This window comes from Chionomys nivalis, chromosome 1, assembly GCF_950005125.1.
Source record: "Chionomys nivalis chromosome 1, mChiNiv1.1, whole genome shotgun sequence".
Taxonomy (NCBI): domain Eukaryota; kingdom Metazoa; phylum Chordata; class Mammalia; order Rodentia; family Cricetidae; genus Chionomys; species Chionomys nivalis.
This window is the reverse complement of record NC_080086.1, coordinates 135,753,359-135,767,308: the sequence shown is the minus strand read 5'-3', so window position 1 is coordinate 135,767,308 and position 13,950 is coordinate 135,753,359. Positions and strand designations below refer to the sequence as shown.

Genomic DNA, 13,950 nt, shown 5'->3' with positions numbered 1-13,950 from the left:
GACCTGCCTCACTGAAAAAGGTACCTAGCCATGTGGCTAGCATAGATAAGAATAATGGGTTGAAGCCGGGCGGTGGTGGCGCACGCCTTTAATCCCAGCACTTGGGAGGCAGAGGCAGGCGGATCTCTGAGTTCGAGGCCAGCCTGGTCTACAAGAGCTAGTTCCGGGACAGGCACCAAAGCTACAGAGAAACCCTGTCTCAAAAAACCAAAAAAAAAAAAAAAAAAAAGAATAATGGGTTGATATAAATTATAAGAGTTAGAAGACTGAGCTAATGGGCCAATCAGTTTATCATTAATATAGACCTCTGTGTGATTTTCTTTGGGACCTTGCCGGCTGTGGGAACAGGGCAGGACAGAAACCCCAACAAAGCAGGCCCTCATGTTACACCTCCTGCCACAGGCAATCTCTCACCAGACCCCCTCTCTCCTCAAGGTAGTCATTTCTAAAAAAGTGGTTCTTCTGAGCCCCAGCCATTCCCACTACCAACTGACACATGGCCTGATGTCCCATGAGGTCTCAGGCTCAACAGAAGCTGCAGTCTCGCCCCTCACCATAGAGACACCAAATCACTAGAGAAACTTCTGTGACATTCCATGAGACCATTGTGCAGGAAACATTTGATGCCAATCTGAAGAATAGGGTACAGTGGTGGGCCCATGAGGCTTCTGTGGGTTTTACCCTGCTGGGGCTAGCTGGTGATAGTGCCTGAGAGATGGGAGGGTTGGACAATTGAGAAGGTGTATGGGGGACTTCAACGAGGGTTGGTAGTGGTAGGATAGGACCTGGGAGGGGCAAGGCCCTCCTCCTCAAGAGTGAGGGAGGAGATGGACTTCCAAGAGCAGGGCAACCGAATTTCAAAGGTCAGAAGCCCCAGAAGATCTGGGAACAAATTCAGTCAATCTGCTAGGACCAATTTGGTAGTTGAGACAAAGAAATTATGTAATGTCAACTCTAACTGTGCAAAGTCCCATCACGTTGATCCCAAAGTAAAGACACTTCTTGAAAACTGTGCTCCCCGAAGTTACACATCTGGCACTAGTTGTTCAGCAGAGACCAGTGACCTCCCAATTCATCCCAATGAACACCTGAGTTCCGGAACCAGGTAGGTACTGAGGAGGGAGACGGATGGGAGTAGAAGATCTCCTAAGTTTGGTAATGGAGATGGAAGAGCAAGGACCTGGGAGATGTCCCAGTGGCTCAGGTGCCCACCACATGGCAAGAGGACCTCAATTCAGATTACCAATACCCACTTAGAAAGCTGAGCAAGGCAACACATGCCTCTAACCCCTAAGGATGGGGGCATGGAAATAGGCAGATCCCAGATGTTTACTGGCCAGCCAGTGAGCCTAGCTTGTGAGTCAGGCTTGGTGAGAAACCCTGCCTTAGGGTTTCTGTTGCTTTGATAAAACACCATAACCGAAGCAAGACTGGGAAGGGAGGGAGGGGAGGGGAGAGAAGAGAAGAAGGGAAGGGTTTATTTCTTCTTATATTTCTCTATCACAGTTCATCATCAAAAGAAGTCAGGGTGGGAACACAATGAAGGAACCCGGAGCCAGGAACTGAAGCAGAAGCTGTGAAGATACACTGTTTATTGACTTACTTAGCCTGCTTTTTTAGTCAATTCAAGACCACCTGCCTAGGGGTACCTTCTTACCTCCATGAGTTGGGGCCACCCACATTAGTAATTAATTTTAATTACTATAGATTTCTACAGACCATCTGGTGGAGTCATTTCTCAGTGTAGTTCCTCCTCCCAGATCGCTCTTGCACGTGTCAAATTGATAGAAGTCTAACCAAGACTAACCTTGTCTGGAGCATGATGGGAATCCAAACGATTTTTTTTTTTGTAAGAATACAATACAGTACAGTTGCGGTGCACACCTTTAATCCCAGCACTTGGGAGGCAGATGCAGGTGGATCTCTGGGAGTTCAAGGCCAGCGTGGTCTACAAAGAGTTCTAGGCCAGCCTGGGCTGTTAGAGAAACCCTGTCTCCGAAAAAGAAAAGAAAAGAGTACGATAATACAGTGGTCTGGGTTTGGTTTTGGTTATTGTTTTCTCAATTGTGCCTGAGAACTGATAAAGGAGGGGCTGGAGAGATGGCTCAGTGGTTAAGAGCACCGACAGTTCTTCCAGAGGTCCTGAGTTCAATTCCCAACAACCACATGGTGGCTCACAACCACCTATAATGAGATCTGGTGCCCTTTTCTGGCCTACAGGCAAGATACTGTATAAATAAATAAATAAATCTATTTTAAAAAAAAGAACTGATAAAGGAATGTTTCCTTTGTTCTTCCTCCAGGCTTGCCCAGAGCCCCAAAGACTCTCCCCAACCATCAATGTATCTTACTATACTAAATGAATTTTTCAAGCCAGAGAGGCTAACAAAATTGGAAAACAAAGTAAAAAGAAGGACAGTGGAAGCACTGGAGAAGCTGAGCAAGAATATAGAAGAGGCTCAGCTCCATCAGGAGCAGCTGCTGCAAGACAGCAGGCTGCTGCAGCAGGAGGCGTTCTATCTAGAGACGGAGAACAACTACTTTCTGAAATTCCTAAGAAAACAAAATGATCAGTGTAAAAAGAAGCACGAGGACCTGTGGAATCAGTATTTCCAGGAAAGCGGCGAGCTGAAGCAAAGGAAGCTGGAACTGGCATCCAGGTTTGCCCGACAAAATGCAGACCTTCAGGCGCAGCTCCTGCAGGGAAAAAACACCCAGTCCCTGCTGAGGCAGCAGGCTCAGTTGCTGACTCATATTAACGAAATAAAGGAGAACCAGGAGATGAAAATGCAGGCCTTGCAGAAGGAGCTGGAGAGCATGAAAACAGAGACAGCGATAAAGGACCGCCAGGCACACCTACAGTTCCTGCAGAGAAAGACATTCCTAGACAGACAGCTGCAGGAACTAAAATGGCTGCAGATGGGGAAGGGCGGCACCAAGGAGGTTAAGGACAAGGCCCGGGCCCTGGAGTCCACAGCCAGGAAGGTGAATTCCGAGTTTTGCTTTAGTGTCCAGAGAGCGTACCAGAAGTTACAGGAGAAACTGGCGAAGCAAGTCCAGGAATATCACAAGCTGGACTCTATAAAGAGGCAGTTAGAGGCCTGGAAAGAGCAGCTGAAGGAGGAGCAGTGGGTCCAAGGAGCCTCAGTTAGGGGCAGACAACAGCTGAAGGCAGAGAGAGAGAAGTCAGAATTGTGACCCTTGCCCCAAAGAATAGGGTGGTCCCGGGGCCACACTGAACCATCCTTTATGAACCAAATCAAGAAAAAATCCAAAGTAATTTATTTATTAGCCAGAGAAGTAAGAATTGGAACCAGCAAGGCTCTGACACCGTCTTGGCCTACTGGGAGACTGTTAAATTGCCAGAGACACTGCATATGACCCAGCTTGGAAAATCACTTGGAGATTTTTTATTATTTTTTTTGGTGATTCTCACATGTTCCCATGGAGGGCCGCTGGATGACATGGGCTTTTTCATAAAGTAGGGTTCACAGTGTGATACATCATTCCTTGTAGCCTCAGTCTGTTGTAATGCCAAAACAACAGACTCTTTCAAGCAGGTCCTTTCACCTCCACCTGGGCACCATGGTCCACACGCCCACACGCTCACACATGCACACATGCCCTCATGCACGCACACATGTCACCACACACACACACTCATGTGCACACACTAAATGTGAAATCCTATTTTAAAGAAGTATTGCTGATGAGTGATTGGAGAATTTGGGTCGAGGAGGGGAAGGTAAAGCTGGTAAGGTACAGAGAGTCAGGAGTCAAGGAGACAAAAGAAAATGGTGCCGTTGGTTTCTACAGCTGAACACGCAGTGGAACCGTTTGCTCCAAAAATGAAGATACTAGGGGAGAGAGAGAGCAAAGAGCAAGTTGCAGTGAGGAAAATATTCAAAGCTTTGCCTTTAAGAAAGAGGTAGGAGTGATAAATTATTCTTTTTTGTTTGTTTGTTTTTTTGTTTTGTTTTGTTTTTTGAGACAGGTTTTCTCTGTAGCTTTTGAGCCTGTCCTGGAACTCACTCTATAAATCAGGCTGGCCTTGAGCTCACAGAGATCCACCTGCCTCTGTCTCCCAAGTGCTGGGATTAAAGGCGTGCACCACCACTGCCTGGTATCTTTTGTTTTTTGAGACAGCATCTCACTTGATATCCTTGGAATTTTATTGTGAAGCCACTGTACTCATGGCAAAGTCACCCGTGCCAGCCTTTTGGGTGCTACAGGCATGGGCATGAGCCAGTGCACCCAGTGTCTTGAAAGTTGTTTTCTGAAGTATAAAGAGCTTCCACTCCTTATCCTTGTTCAGAAATAAGATGCGAGCCGGGCAGTGGTGGTGCATGCCTTTAATCCCAGCACTCGGGAGGCAGAGGCAGGTGGATCTCTGTGAGTTCGAGGCCAGCCTGGTCTACAAGAGCTAGTTCCAGGACAGGAACCAAAAAGCTACGGAGAAACCCTGTCTCGAAAACCTAAAAAAAAAAAAGAAAAGAAAAGAAATAAGATGCGAGCTATGTGCTGTGTGAGACCAGCTGCTTGAGAGGCTGAGGGAGGAGGGTTCCAAATTCAAGGCCACTTTGGGGACCATTGTAAGTTTCTGTCTCAAAAAAGAGAGGGCGGGGGGCTGGAGAGATGGCTCAGAGGTTAAGAGCATTGTCTGCTTTTCCAAAGGTCCTGAGTTCAATTCCCGGCAACCACATGGTGGCTCACAACCATCTGTAATGAGGTCTGGTGCCCTCTTCTGGCCTGCAGACATACACACAGATAGAATATTGTATACATAATAAATATTAAAAAAAAAGAGAGAGGGCGGCTATAAGTCAGTGGTAGTGTGTGTAGCAAGGGGAAAGCCCCTAGATATAGTCCATAGTACTGAAAATAAACATGAAAATTCAGTTGAAATTCCTCTGAATCCTAGCCTATGTTTGGTGTTACTTATTCCTGTCCACAAATATATGTATGTAATATATAATATATATAAAATATATATTAATATGTTTGTATATACACACACATGAACACACATATACATTATATACAAATATGTACACATAACACATATATATAAGTGGTACATTTGATATGTCTATAACTTGCTTTTCCCAGACAGCACTATTTTTGAAGCTTATTCATAATTAGATGGCCTTATTAAATTTATAGCTTATATAATAATCCAGTGTGTAAATACATTACTATTCATTCTTCCTTCTAGACAGAAAAAGTTGTATACTAGAACTATTTATTTGTTTGTTTATTAACGAAAGACCCCCGGTAGGGACCTTCCCTCAGGTGGAGACCCCGGACCCACAGACCAGGCCGAGACCACGAGTCGGATGCAAACTGCAAGAGGTTTATTAGGTAGACACAGGTACCTGCGGGCGACAAAGTCTTTCGGAGGACTTGCGCACCTGCAGACTGGGAGGAGGACTTTTTATAGGAAAGAGGGCAGCAAAAAGCAATTTACAGAAGCAGAAGCGTGGTTATCAGAATGAGGCGGGGGGCATGAATGGTTTTCCTCTCCCAGCATGGATGTCTGGCAGCAGACATCCTGCTCTTATCTTATAGGTATCCTACTTTGAAGTCATCCTGCTTTGTAGATGTCCTATCTTATAGATATCCTGTTTTCCTCTCACGAGAGCAGGCTAGCTGCTGATCCTGAGAATCTTTCAAGCAAACAGGACGTTCTCCCGGGGAGCCTGCTAGCTGCGGGTTCTGAGGAGGGGGTCTGTAGGGTCTTTCATTCCCCCCTTTTCTTTTATCACAGAGTTAAATCTTTTATTCTAAGCAGTTAGGGAACCTCGGTTTCCTGTTGTTGTACCATATGATACTGATGGGTCAGCACTAGGGCCTGAATAACTGACAGCCTGTCTTTCATAAACCGGACCAAGCAGTTTAAGATGCAGGGCCCAAACAGGAGTATCAGAAGGAGGATAATCAATCAAGGGACCCATCAGAGGAGACAATAGAGTCGTAAACCAGGGAGACTTATTAAACCACCCTTCGAACCATCCCTGTTGTGATTCGAGCAGCTTTTGTGTCTGTCTTTACCTCTCTCTAAGCTTTGTCATAGTGTGGTTCGCATAGAAACAACATTCCTCTTTGAGTGCTGCGCATAACCCTCCCTCTTGTAAAAACAACATGTCTAGCCCCCTCCTGTTTTGTAGGGCTACCTCTGAGAGGGGGGGTTAATGACTCTTAAAGTGCGCTAACCGATTCTTCCAGCGCCTTGATCTCAGTATGCATGGCTGCCTGAAGTTGTCTAAATTGGCTGGTCTCCATAATCTAAGACTAAGGGGTTGCATCTACCTCCTGGGGTGGCGTCCTGGACATTGGTAGCGGTAGTGATATCATAGCAGGGGCCACAAGCTTTTCCCCCACAAGTCCAGGGTCCCCTTCCTGAGTACCCAGGCGTGGTTCCTCTTCTGAGCATGATTAGATCCCAGGTGGAGGAGGGTTTCCAGTAAGCCTCCCCCATCGTTTCGCAACCCCATTGGGCACAGTAACTGTCCCTCGGCCCTCCACGTCCCTTTTGTGTGTTTTGTCCTGGACAAACATAGAAGTCTTTGTTCCTGGTCCCATGTCGCTCCCCCCCCCCAGTGATGGCAGCCATATCCCGGGAATGTCGCCATCCCCAGTCTTAGTAGGGCCCATATAACGATCCAAGGGCCCCACAGGTAAGCCTTATCTTTAAGGGGTTTTGAGTGCGTTGGGCTCTCCATGCTGGGGTTGCGGCAGGCTCCAGATTCAGCTGTATGGGCGGCCTTAACCTGTGAGCCGTGGATCCAGGCTGCAGTGCTGTCAACCTTTAGTGCCGTTGGGGGTCAGAAGGACAGTGTAAGGGCCTTTCCACTGAGGTTCCAAGTTTTTGGTCTGGTGTCTGCGGACCCAAACAGTATTTCCTATCTGGAAGGGATGCGGTTCCACTGGCTGGTTCAGTTGGTCTCGGTAAGCAGCAGCGAGTGGCTTCCAAACCTCTCTCTGCACAATCTGTAGACACCTGTAAATGAGCCTCCAGAGAAGGACTGTTAGCAAAATCGGCAATGTTTGAATTAAAGAAATTTATAAATGGGGGAGGAGCCCCATATAGGATTTCAAAAGGAGTCAGTCCATGAGGCCCCAGAGTGTTGCGGGCCCTGTACAGGGCCAGTGGTAATAGGAGCACCCAGTCTCTAGTGCCAGTTGCAAGCATTAATTTGGATAAGGTCTCCTTAATTGTTCTATTCATGCGTTCTACCTGTCCTGAACTTTGGGGTCTATACGCACAATGTAATTTCCATTCGACCCCTAGGAGTTTGGCCACCTACTGACTTACCTGGGAGACGAAGGCGGGCCCATTATCAGTGCCAAGACTTGAGGCATTCCGTACCTGGGAAATATTTCTTCCAAGAGCTTTTTGGTCACCACCTTTGAGGTTTCGTTTTTGGTGGGAAAGGCTTCTACCCATCCTGAAAAAGTGTCTATGAACACCAAGAGGTATCTGTACCCCTAGAGACCTGGCTTAACCTCCGTAAAGTCGATCTCCCAATGTACTCCGGGACGATGTCTCCGTGCCCGAACTCCTGGACCAAGCTTGGTTCTGCCTGCATTTACCTGAGCGCAGGCTTGGCATTCATCAGTCACTTTTTGCAGGGCTCTGTCCCTGTTCAGGAGGTATTGGCCTGACTCCTGTCTGTCCAACAAGGTTTTCATCTTCTTTGGCCCCAAATGAGTCAATTTATGCAAGTAGTCTATTATTTTATAAGTATGTTTTGTTGGCATACCAATCTTTTCCTTGAAAACCCAATGTTGCTTTTCGGGGTCATATGTGGCCCCCATTTTCTTTAGGAGATCAATGTCCTCTTTACTATAGGGTAGCGAACTGGAGGCTTGGGCCTCTTCCGGGTTCGTCAAGGGGAGAGCTTGGGAGGTCTTGGTTGATTTTATAGCAATCTCTCGAGCAGCGTTATCTGCCAGCCTATTTCCCTTTTCCTCAGGGCTATGGCCTTTTTGATGCCCAGGGCAGTGCATAATACTTAATTTTGGGGGCAAAAATAAGGCTTTCAGGAGTGCCAGTATCTCAAGTTTGTTTTTAATTTCCTTTCCTTCTGAGGTCAGCAGCCCTCGTCTTCAATAAATTTCCCCATGTATGTGAGCCGTGGCGGATGCATATCGGCTATCCGTATAAACATTCAGTCTCTTACCTTCTGCCATCCGGAGTGCCTAGGTCAGAGCGATGAGTTCAGCCCTCTGGGCGGAGGTGCCTGCTGGTAAGGCTTCTGCCCAAACTACCTCAGTCTCTGTTGTCATTGCTGCCCCCGCCTTTCGTTTCCCATTTGCCAGGAAACTGCTGCCATCCGTATACCAAGTATAGTCAGCATCTCGGAGGGGTTGATTCGTCAGGTCCGGTCTGGTCCCGTGTGTTTCTGCGAGGATCTGGAGGCAGTCGTGGTGTTCCGGGTCCTCAGGCAGGGGGAGCAAGGTCGCGGGATTAAGAGCGACCACAGGTCCGAATTGCACCCGGTCCGCATTCAGGAGCAGGGCTTGGTAGTAAGTCATGCTGGCATTGGAGAGCCAGCGGTCTGGAGGCTGCTTGACCAAGGCTTCCACCGCATGGGGTGCCAGGATAGTCAGTGGCTGGCCCAGGGTTAGTTTACCTGCGTCCTTAGTGAGGACTGCAATAGCTGCTACCATTCGCAGACAGGGCGGCCACCCTGAAGAAACTGGGTTGAGTTTCTTTGAGAGATAGGCTACAGGACGCCTCCAAGGGCCCAGTTTTTGAGTTAGGACCCCTTTGACGTAACCCTGTCTCTCATCCACGAACAAGTCAAAGGGTTTGGTAATGTCAGGGAGGCCTAAAGCAGGGGAGGCTGGTAAGGCTTTCTTAATGTTTTTGAAAGCCCTCTGCTGTTCCTCTCCCCAATCAAACATTGTCCCCTGTTTAGTTAGAGGATACAAGGGTGCAGCCATTTCGGCAAACCCTGGGATCCAGAGGCGGCAGAATCCCGCTGTTCCCAGAAACTCTCGCAGCTGGCGGGGATTCTGGGGGGCAGGGATGTTAGTGATAGTCTGTTTGCGTACTTCGGTCAGCCATCTCTGTCCATCTTTTAATTGATAACCTAGGTAAATGACTTGCTTCTGGCACATCTGAGCCTTCCTGGCTGATGCCTGATATCCTAATTGTCCCAATGTCTGTAGGAGGGACTTTGTGCCCTCCTGACATTCTTTCTCTGAAGCGGCTGCCAGAAGGAGGTCATCAACGTATTGGAGCAATGTCAGGGTGGGGTACTGGACCCGAAAGTCGCCAGGTCCCGGTGCAGAGCCTCATCAAAGAGGGTCGGGCTGTTCTTGAATCCCTGGGGGAGCCTAGTCCAGGTCAATTGACCCGAAAGACCAAGATCTGGGTCCTTCCATTCAAAGGCAAAAAGGGGCTGGCTCTCCGGATGCAGCCGCAAGCAGAAGAAGGCATCCTTTAAGTCTAATATGGTATACCAAACGTGGGATGGTGGCAGAGTGCTCAATAAGTTATAGGGGTTGGGGACCATGGGGTGCATGTCCTTCACCCTTTTGTTGACCTCCCTCAAATCCTGCACTGGCCGGTAGTCCCCAGTCCCTGGTTTCTTTACTGGTAAAAGGGGGTGTATTCCATGGTGACCGGCAGGGGATGAGGATGCCCTGGTCCAAGAGCCTCTTTTTTTTGCAATAAGCACATTGGTCCCTGTCCATTTTGGCCCCCTTCCTTTCTCCCAGCCTACCTCCCTCTCTTTCTTGTCCTTGAACTACAGTGGCCAGCAGCCTGCTTAATTCTTTATTCTTTTTCATGTCTCTTTCCTCATTTATCTCTCTGCCTTTCTTTGCCTCCTTCAGCAGATCCTGTATTGTATATCCCTGCAGACCTTCCAGCCTCTGCAATTTGCTTCTAATATCTGGACTAGACTGCCAAATGAAAGACATGGATACACTTGTAGCTTGCCCTGGATCTTCAGGGTCATAGGGGGTATACATCCTATAAGCATCCTTGAGCCTATCTAAGAAGGCTGCGGGCGTCTCTTCATTTCCCTGTATTACTTGCTTAACCTGGGCCAAATTGGTGGGGCGGCGTGCCACCCCTCAGAGACCCGCTATAAGCAGCTGGCGATAGAGGCGTAGGTGTCCCTTACCTGCAGCTGTGGTGAAGTCCCAATCAGGTCGCGTCAGAGGGAAGGCCTCATCAATTTCGTTAGGCAAAAGGGTTGGGCGACCGTTGTCGCCTGGAATGTTTCTCCGAGCCTCCAAAAAGACTCTTTGCTTTTCCTCTGAGGTCAGCAGGGCTTGCAAGAGTTGCTGGCAATCATCCCAGGTGGGCTGGTGGGTGACTAAAATAGACTCGATTAGATTAGTCAGTGCCACTGGGTTTTTGGAAAAGGAAGGGTTATGCTGTTTCCAATTATAGAGATCAGAAGCTGAGAATGGCCAGTACTGTTGCTGCCCATTCGGACCCTCTCGGAGGGGAAGGGCGTGGGAGGTGGAATCAGGCGGAGGCTCGCATCTGTCCCTCTGTTGGCCAGCCATAGGTGAGAGGGCCGGGGATTCTTGTGGGGGCCCCTTGGCCATCGCCGCTTCAGGTCCCTCTGGGCTATCTGATCCTGCATATGGAGGAGGCTCAACATTTTACAGGGGGTGTCAAACTTTTCCAACTTCTATAAGCAGTTACAAATATCATCAGGTCAATTCCAGTAAGAGTACAATGACAGACATTGTTGTTATTAAATACCATCAGTTCCAGTCTCTGAGAAACAGTTAAAACCCCAATTTTCCCCCCTTCTTAAGTGAAGAGGGGTTGTTAACGATTGTCCCATGGTACCAGATTTAGGCTCGAGCACAAACAGATATACAAAAACAAAGAACATATTTAAACACAAAAATCCAACAATCAGACACAAACAATATGGACGCTCAGCACGGCTTTGGCGCAAAACCGAAAGCAAAAATTCAGACGGAGACTGTGAAAAATCAGGCTCCGGCCACCTTTGGAATGTGGCCCGTCAGATGAGCACCGAAAAGGCTCCAGATTCAGACCCAAGTCAGCAAAGCAAGACTTTGGGTCTGATACAGATTGAGCTCCGGAAAAGCTGATACAGATTGAGCTCCAGAAAAGCTGATACAGATTGAGCTCCGGAAAAGCTGCCACCTAATTCCGGGCTCCAGGCACCCTTGGAACGTCTTCCAGGGCTTCGGGGTGGAAGTCCGAGCTCGTCAGCTCCTTCTTGGGCCCGCCAGATACAGAGCACCCAGATCTGAGTGTACAGAGTTAACAAAGCACAGAAACGACGCAGACACAGACTAACAAATCGGTGCTGGCCAGCTTACCTCCCGATGGTGGGTCGGTGGTCCCTGGGTGGGGGCCTTCAATTCCCGGCCAATGCACCAAATGAAAGACCCCCGGTAGGGACCTTCCCTCAGGTGGAGACCCCGGACCCACAGACCAGGCCGAGACCACGAGTCGGATGCAAACTGCAAGAGGTTTATTAGGTAGACACAGGTACCTGCGGGCGACAAAGTCTTTCGGAGGACTTGCGCACCTGCAGACTGGGAGGAGGACTTTTTATAGGAAAGAGGGCAGCAAAAAGCAATTTACAGAAGCAGAAGCGTGGTTATCAGAATGAGGCGGGGGGCATGAATGGTTTTCCTCTCCCAGCATGGATGTCTGGCAGCAGACATCCTGCTCTTATCTTATAGGTATCCTACTTTGAAGTCATCCTGCTTTGTAGATGTCCTATCTTATAGATATCCTGTTTTCCTCTCACGAGAGCAGGCTAGCTGCTGATCCTGAGAATCTTTCAAGCAAACAGGACGTTCTCCCGGGGAGCCTGCTAGCTGCGGGTTCTGAGGAGGGGGTCTGTAGGGTCTTTCAATTAATCTATTTATTTTGAGACAGGGTATCTCTGAATAACAGCCCTGGTCATCCTGGAACTCACTCTGTAAACCAGGCTGGCCTCCAACTCACAGAGAACTTCCTATCTCTGCCTCCTTAGTGCTGGGATTAAAAGTGTGCACCACCACTGCCCTGCTGAGAGATGGTAAGTGCCTCATTAATGGTTTCAGATAGGTGTTCCTGGCTATTCGGTAGCTCTCCTTCACAAGATCACACAGAGACGCAACCATCTTCCATTTTCGTACACTCTTCTCCTCTAGGACCCTATAAAGCCATCTGATCTAGCCAAGAAAGGGCGGAAGATAACAGAGTGTACAGTTACAAGGCTAGAAGCAGCATGCCACTTTTACTAACATTCTCCTAGAGAGACCACTGCTGGCTACCCATACGCTACCTGGAGAAAGACACAAACGGGGAACAGGGTGCGCACAACGTTCGTCTAGAGTTCTGGAAGATCGGGAAGGGTTTTGGAGGACAGGTGTCTTCTCTGATGAATGTTCCTAGCATCAATGCATTGTGACTTCTGCTATTCGAGTGTAGTGTTCCTGGTACATGGACAAGAGACAAGTTTCTTTGCATGTACCCAAACAACCCAGGCTTGTGGTATACGTTCAACTTTAGTGACTATTGACAAATAATTTTCATAACGACTGTTGTTCAACCTGATTATGCTCGGAGAAAGACCAAATCCACCACTGTACAATTAAAGCAAGCTGTATTGTGAGACGCACCTAGGACTTGCCAGCCGGCTGTCCACCCTAAGTAGGGGTTTTTTTTTTAGAGAGCAGTCCTTTATGGGCTTTTTGAGGTCCCTTTTACGGAAAAGGTTAATAGAAAACAGCTATAAGCATGTTTACATGGGTGGGGTAATTGGCTGTTAGAAAAAATACAATGAGCCAGGTGGTGGTGACGCATGCCTATAATCCCAGCACTTGGGAGGCAGAGCCAAGCAGAGCTCTGTGAGTTTGAGGCCAGCCTGGTCTACAAGAGCTAATTCCAGGACAGGCTCCAAAGCTATAGAGAAACCCTGTCTCAAAAAAAAAAATACAATGAAAGGTAAGAATAAAAGCAAGAATATATATATAGTTTGAAGGAGAGTCATACATTATGGGATAGGTGGTCACTGGTATAGAACAAGGTATCTTGAAAACATTTTGTAAGACAAAGGTCATACATCATGGGGTCATAAGTTCAGTGCAGGTTGAAAAACATGTTTTGCGGGCAGGAGAGATGACCCAGATGACTCAGAGGGGAAGAGCACTGGATGCTCTTCCAGAGGTCCTGAGTTCAATTTCCAGCAACCACGTGGTGGCTCACAACCATCTGTAATGAGATCTGGTGCCCTCTTCTGGTGTGTAAGTAGACATGCAGGCAGAACACTGTATACATAATAAATCTTTTAAAAAAAAGAAGAAGAAAAAGAAAAACATGTTTTGCAGGGTAGAATGGGTTTAGGAAACAAACTTATCCTTGTATGAGGACTGTTGTGAGATGTTTTACTCTTTTGGCTTTTTGGGGGTCTACCACCCAGATCTGCCTCCTGGTTGGTTGTGTCCCATTAAAATTTTAGAACAGTGTGGTCAAGATAATCTATATTATGTCCCCAGATCCCTTTCCTTGGGAAGGAAAAGAGAAAGGGGTGTTGCAAGTACAGGAGACTGGATATGCTTCGGGTACCATATCTCCCTCACCTCAAATTACCCATCATGCCCAGCAGGTCTTGGTAGCTAATCTGCTGTGGACACAATTTGCATTTGGGACTTACTTCTGCCTCTCGGCTCTCGCCACCCTTTGTTTTTCACTCTGGCCTTGAACTTGACAATCTTCTGCCTCAGTTTTCTGAGTGCTGGGAGGACTGGTGTTATACAAAAGGACTTTAAACATTAAATTATCCCCAGTTTTGAGCACCTCCTGTGACTGCAATTAGTTTTAAAAATTACAATGAGCCCTCTTTTATTTCTAACATAATGGGTGGGATTTCCTTTGTGCTTGGAATATGATTAACAGTCATCTACACTGTAACACCAGGGACTTGTAGGAGTTTTACCATGCTTCTC

At 47.7% G+C, this 13,950-nt stretch overlaps 1 protein-coding gene across 1 annotated transcript; it reads left to right on the top strand.

The window, feature by feature from the left end:
- Positions 1 to 827: 827 nt before the first annotated feature.
- Ccdc121 (coiled-coil domain containing 121) lies at positions 828 to 3,198 on the top strand. The gene is made up of 2 exons (XM_057761782.1): positions 828 to 1,105; positions 2,304 to 3,198. The coding sequence occupies exons 1-2, from the start codon at positions 828 to 830 to the stop codon at positions 3,196 to 3,198; spliced, it is 1,173 nt and encodes a 390-aa protein (XP_057617765.1).
- The last annotated feature ends 10,752 nt before the right edge of the window (positions 3,199 to 13,950 follow it).

Coding starts and splice junctions, on each gene's coding strand:
- Ccdc121 (XM_057761782.1), top strand. CDS start 828: ATGGACTTCCAAGAGCAGGGCAACCGAATTTCAAAGGTCAGAAGCCCC. Junction 1,106..2,303: donor CACCTGAGTTCCGGAACCAG/GTAGGTACTGAG, acceptor TTCTTCCTCCAG/GCTTGCCCAGAGCCCCAAAG.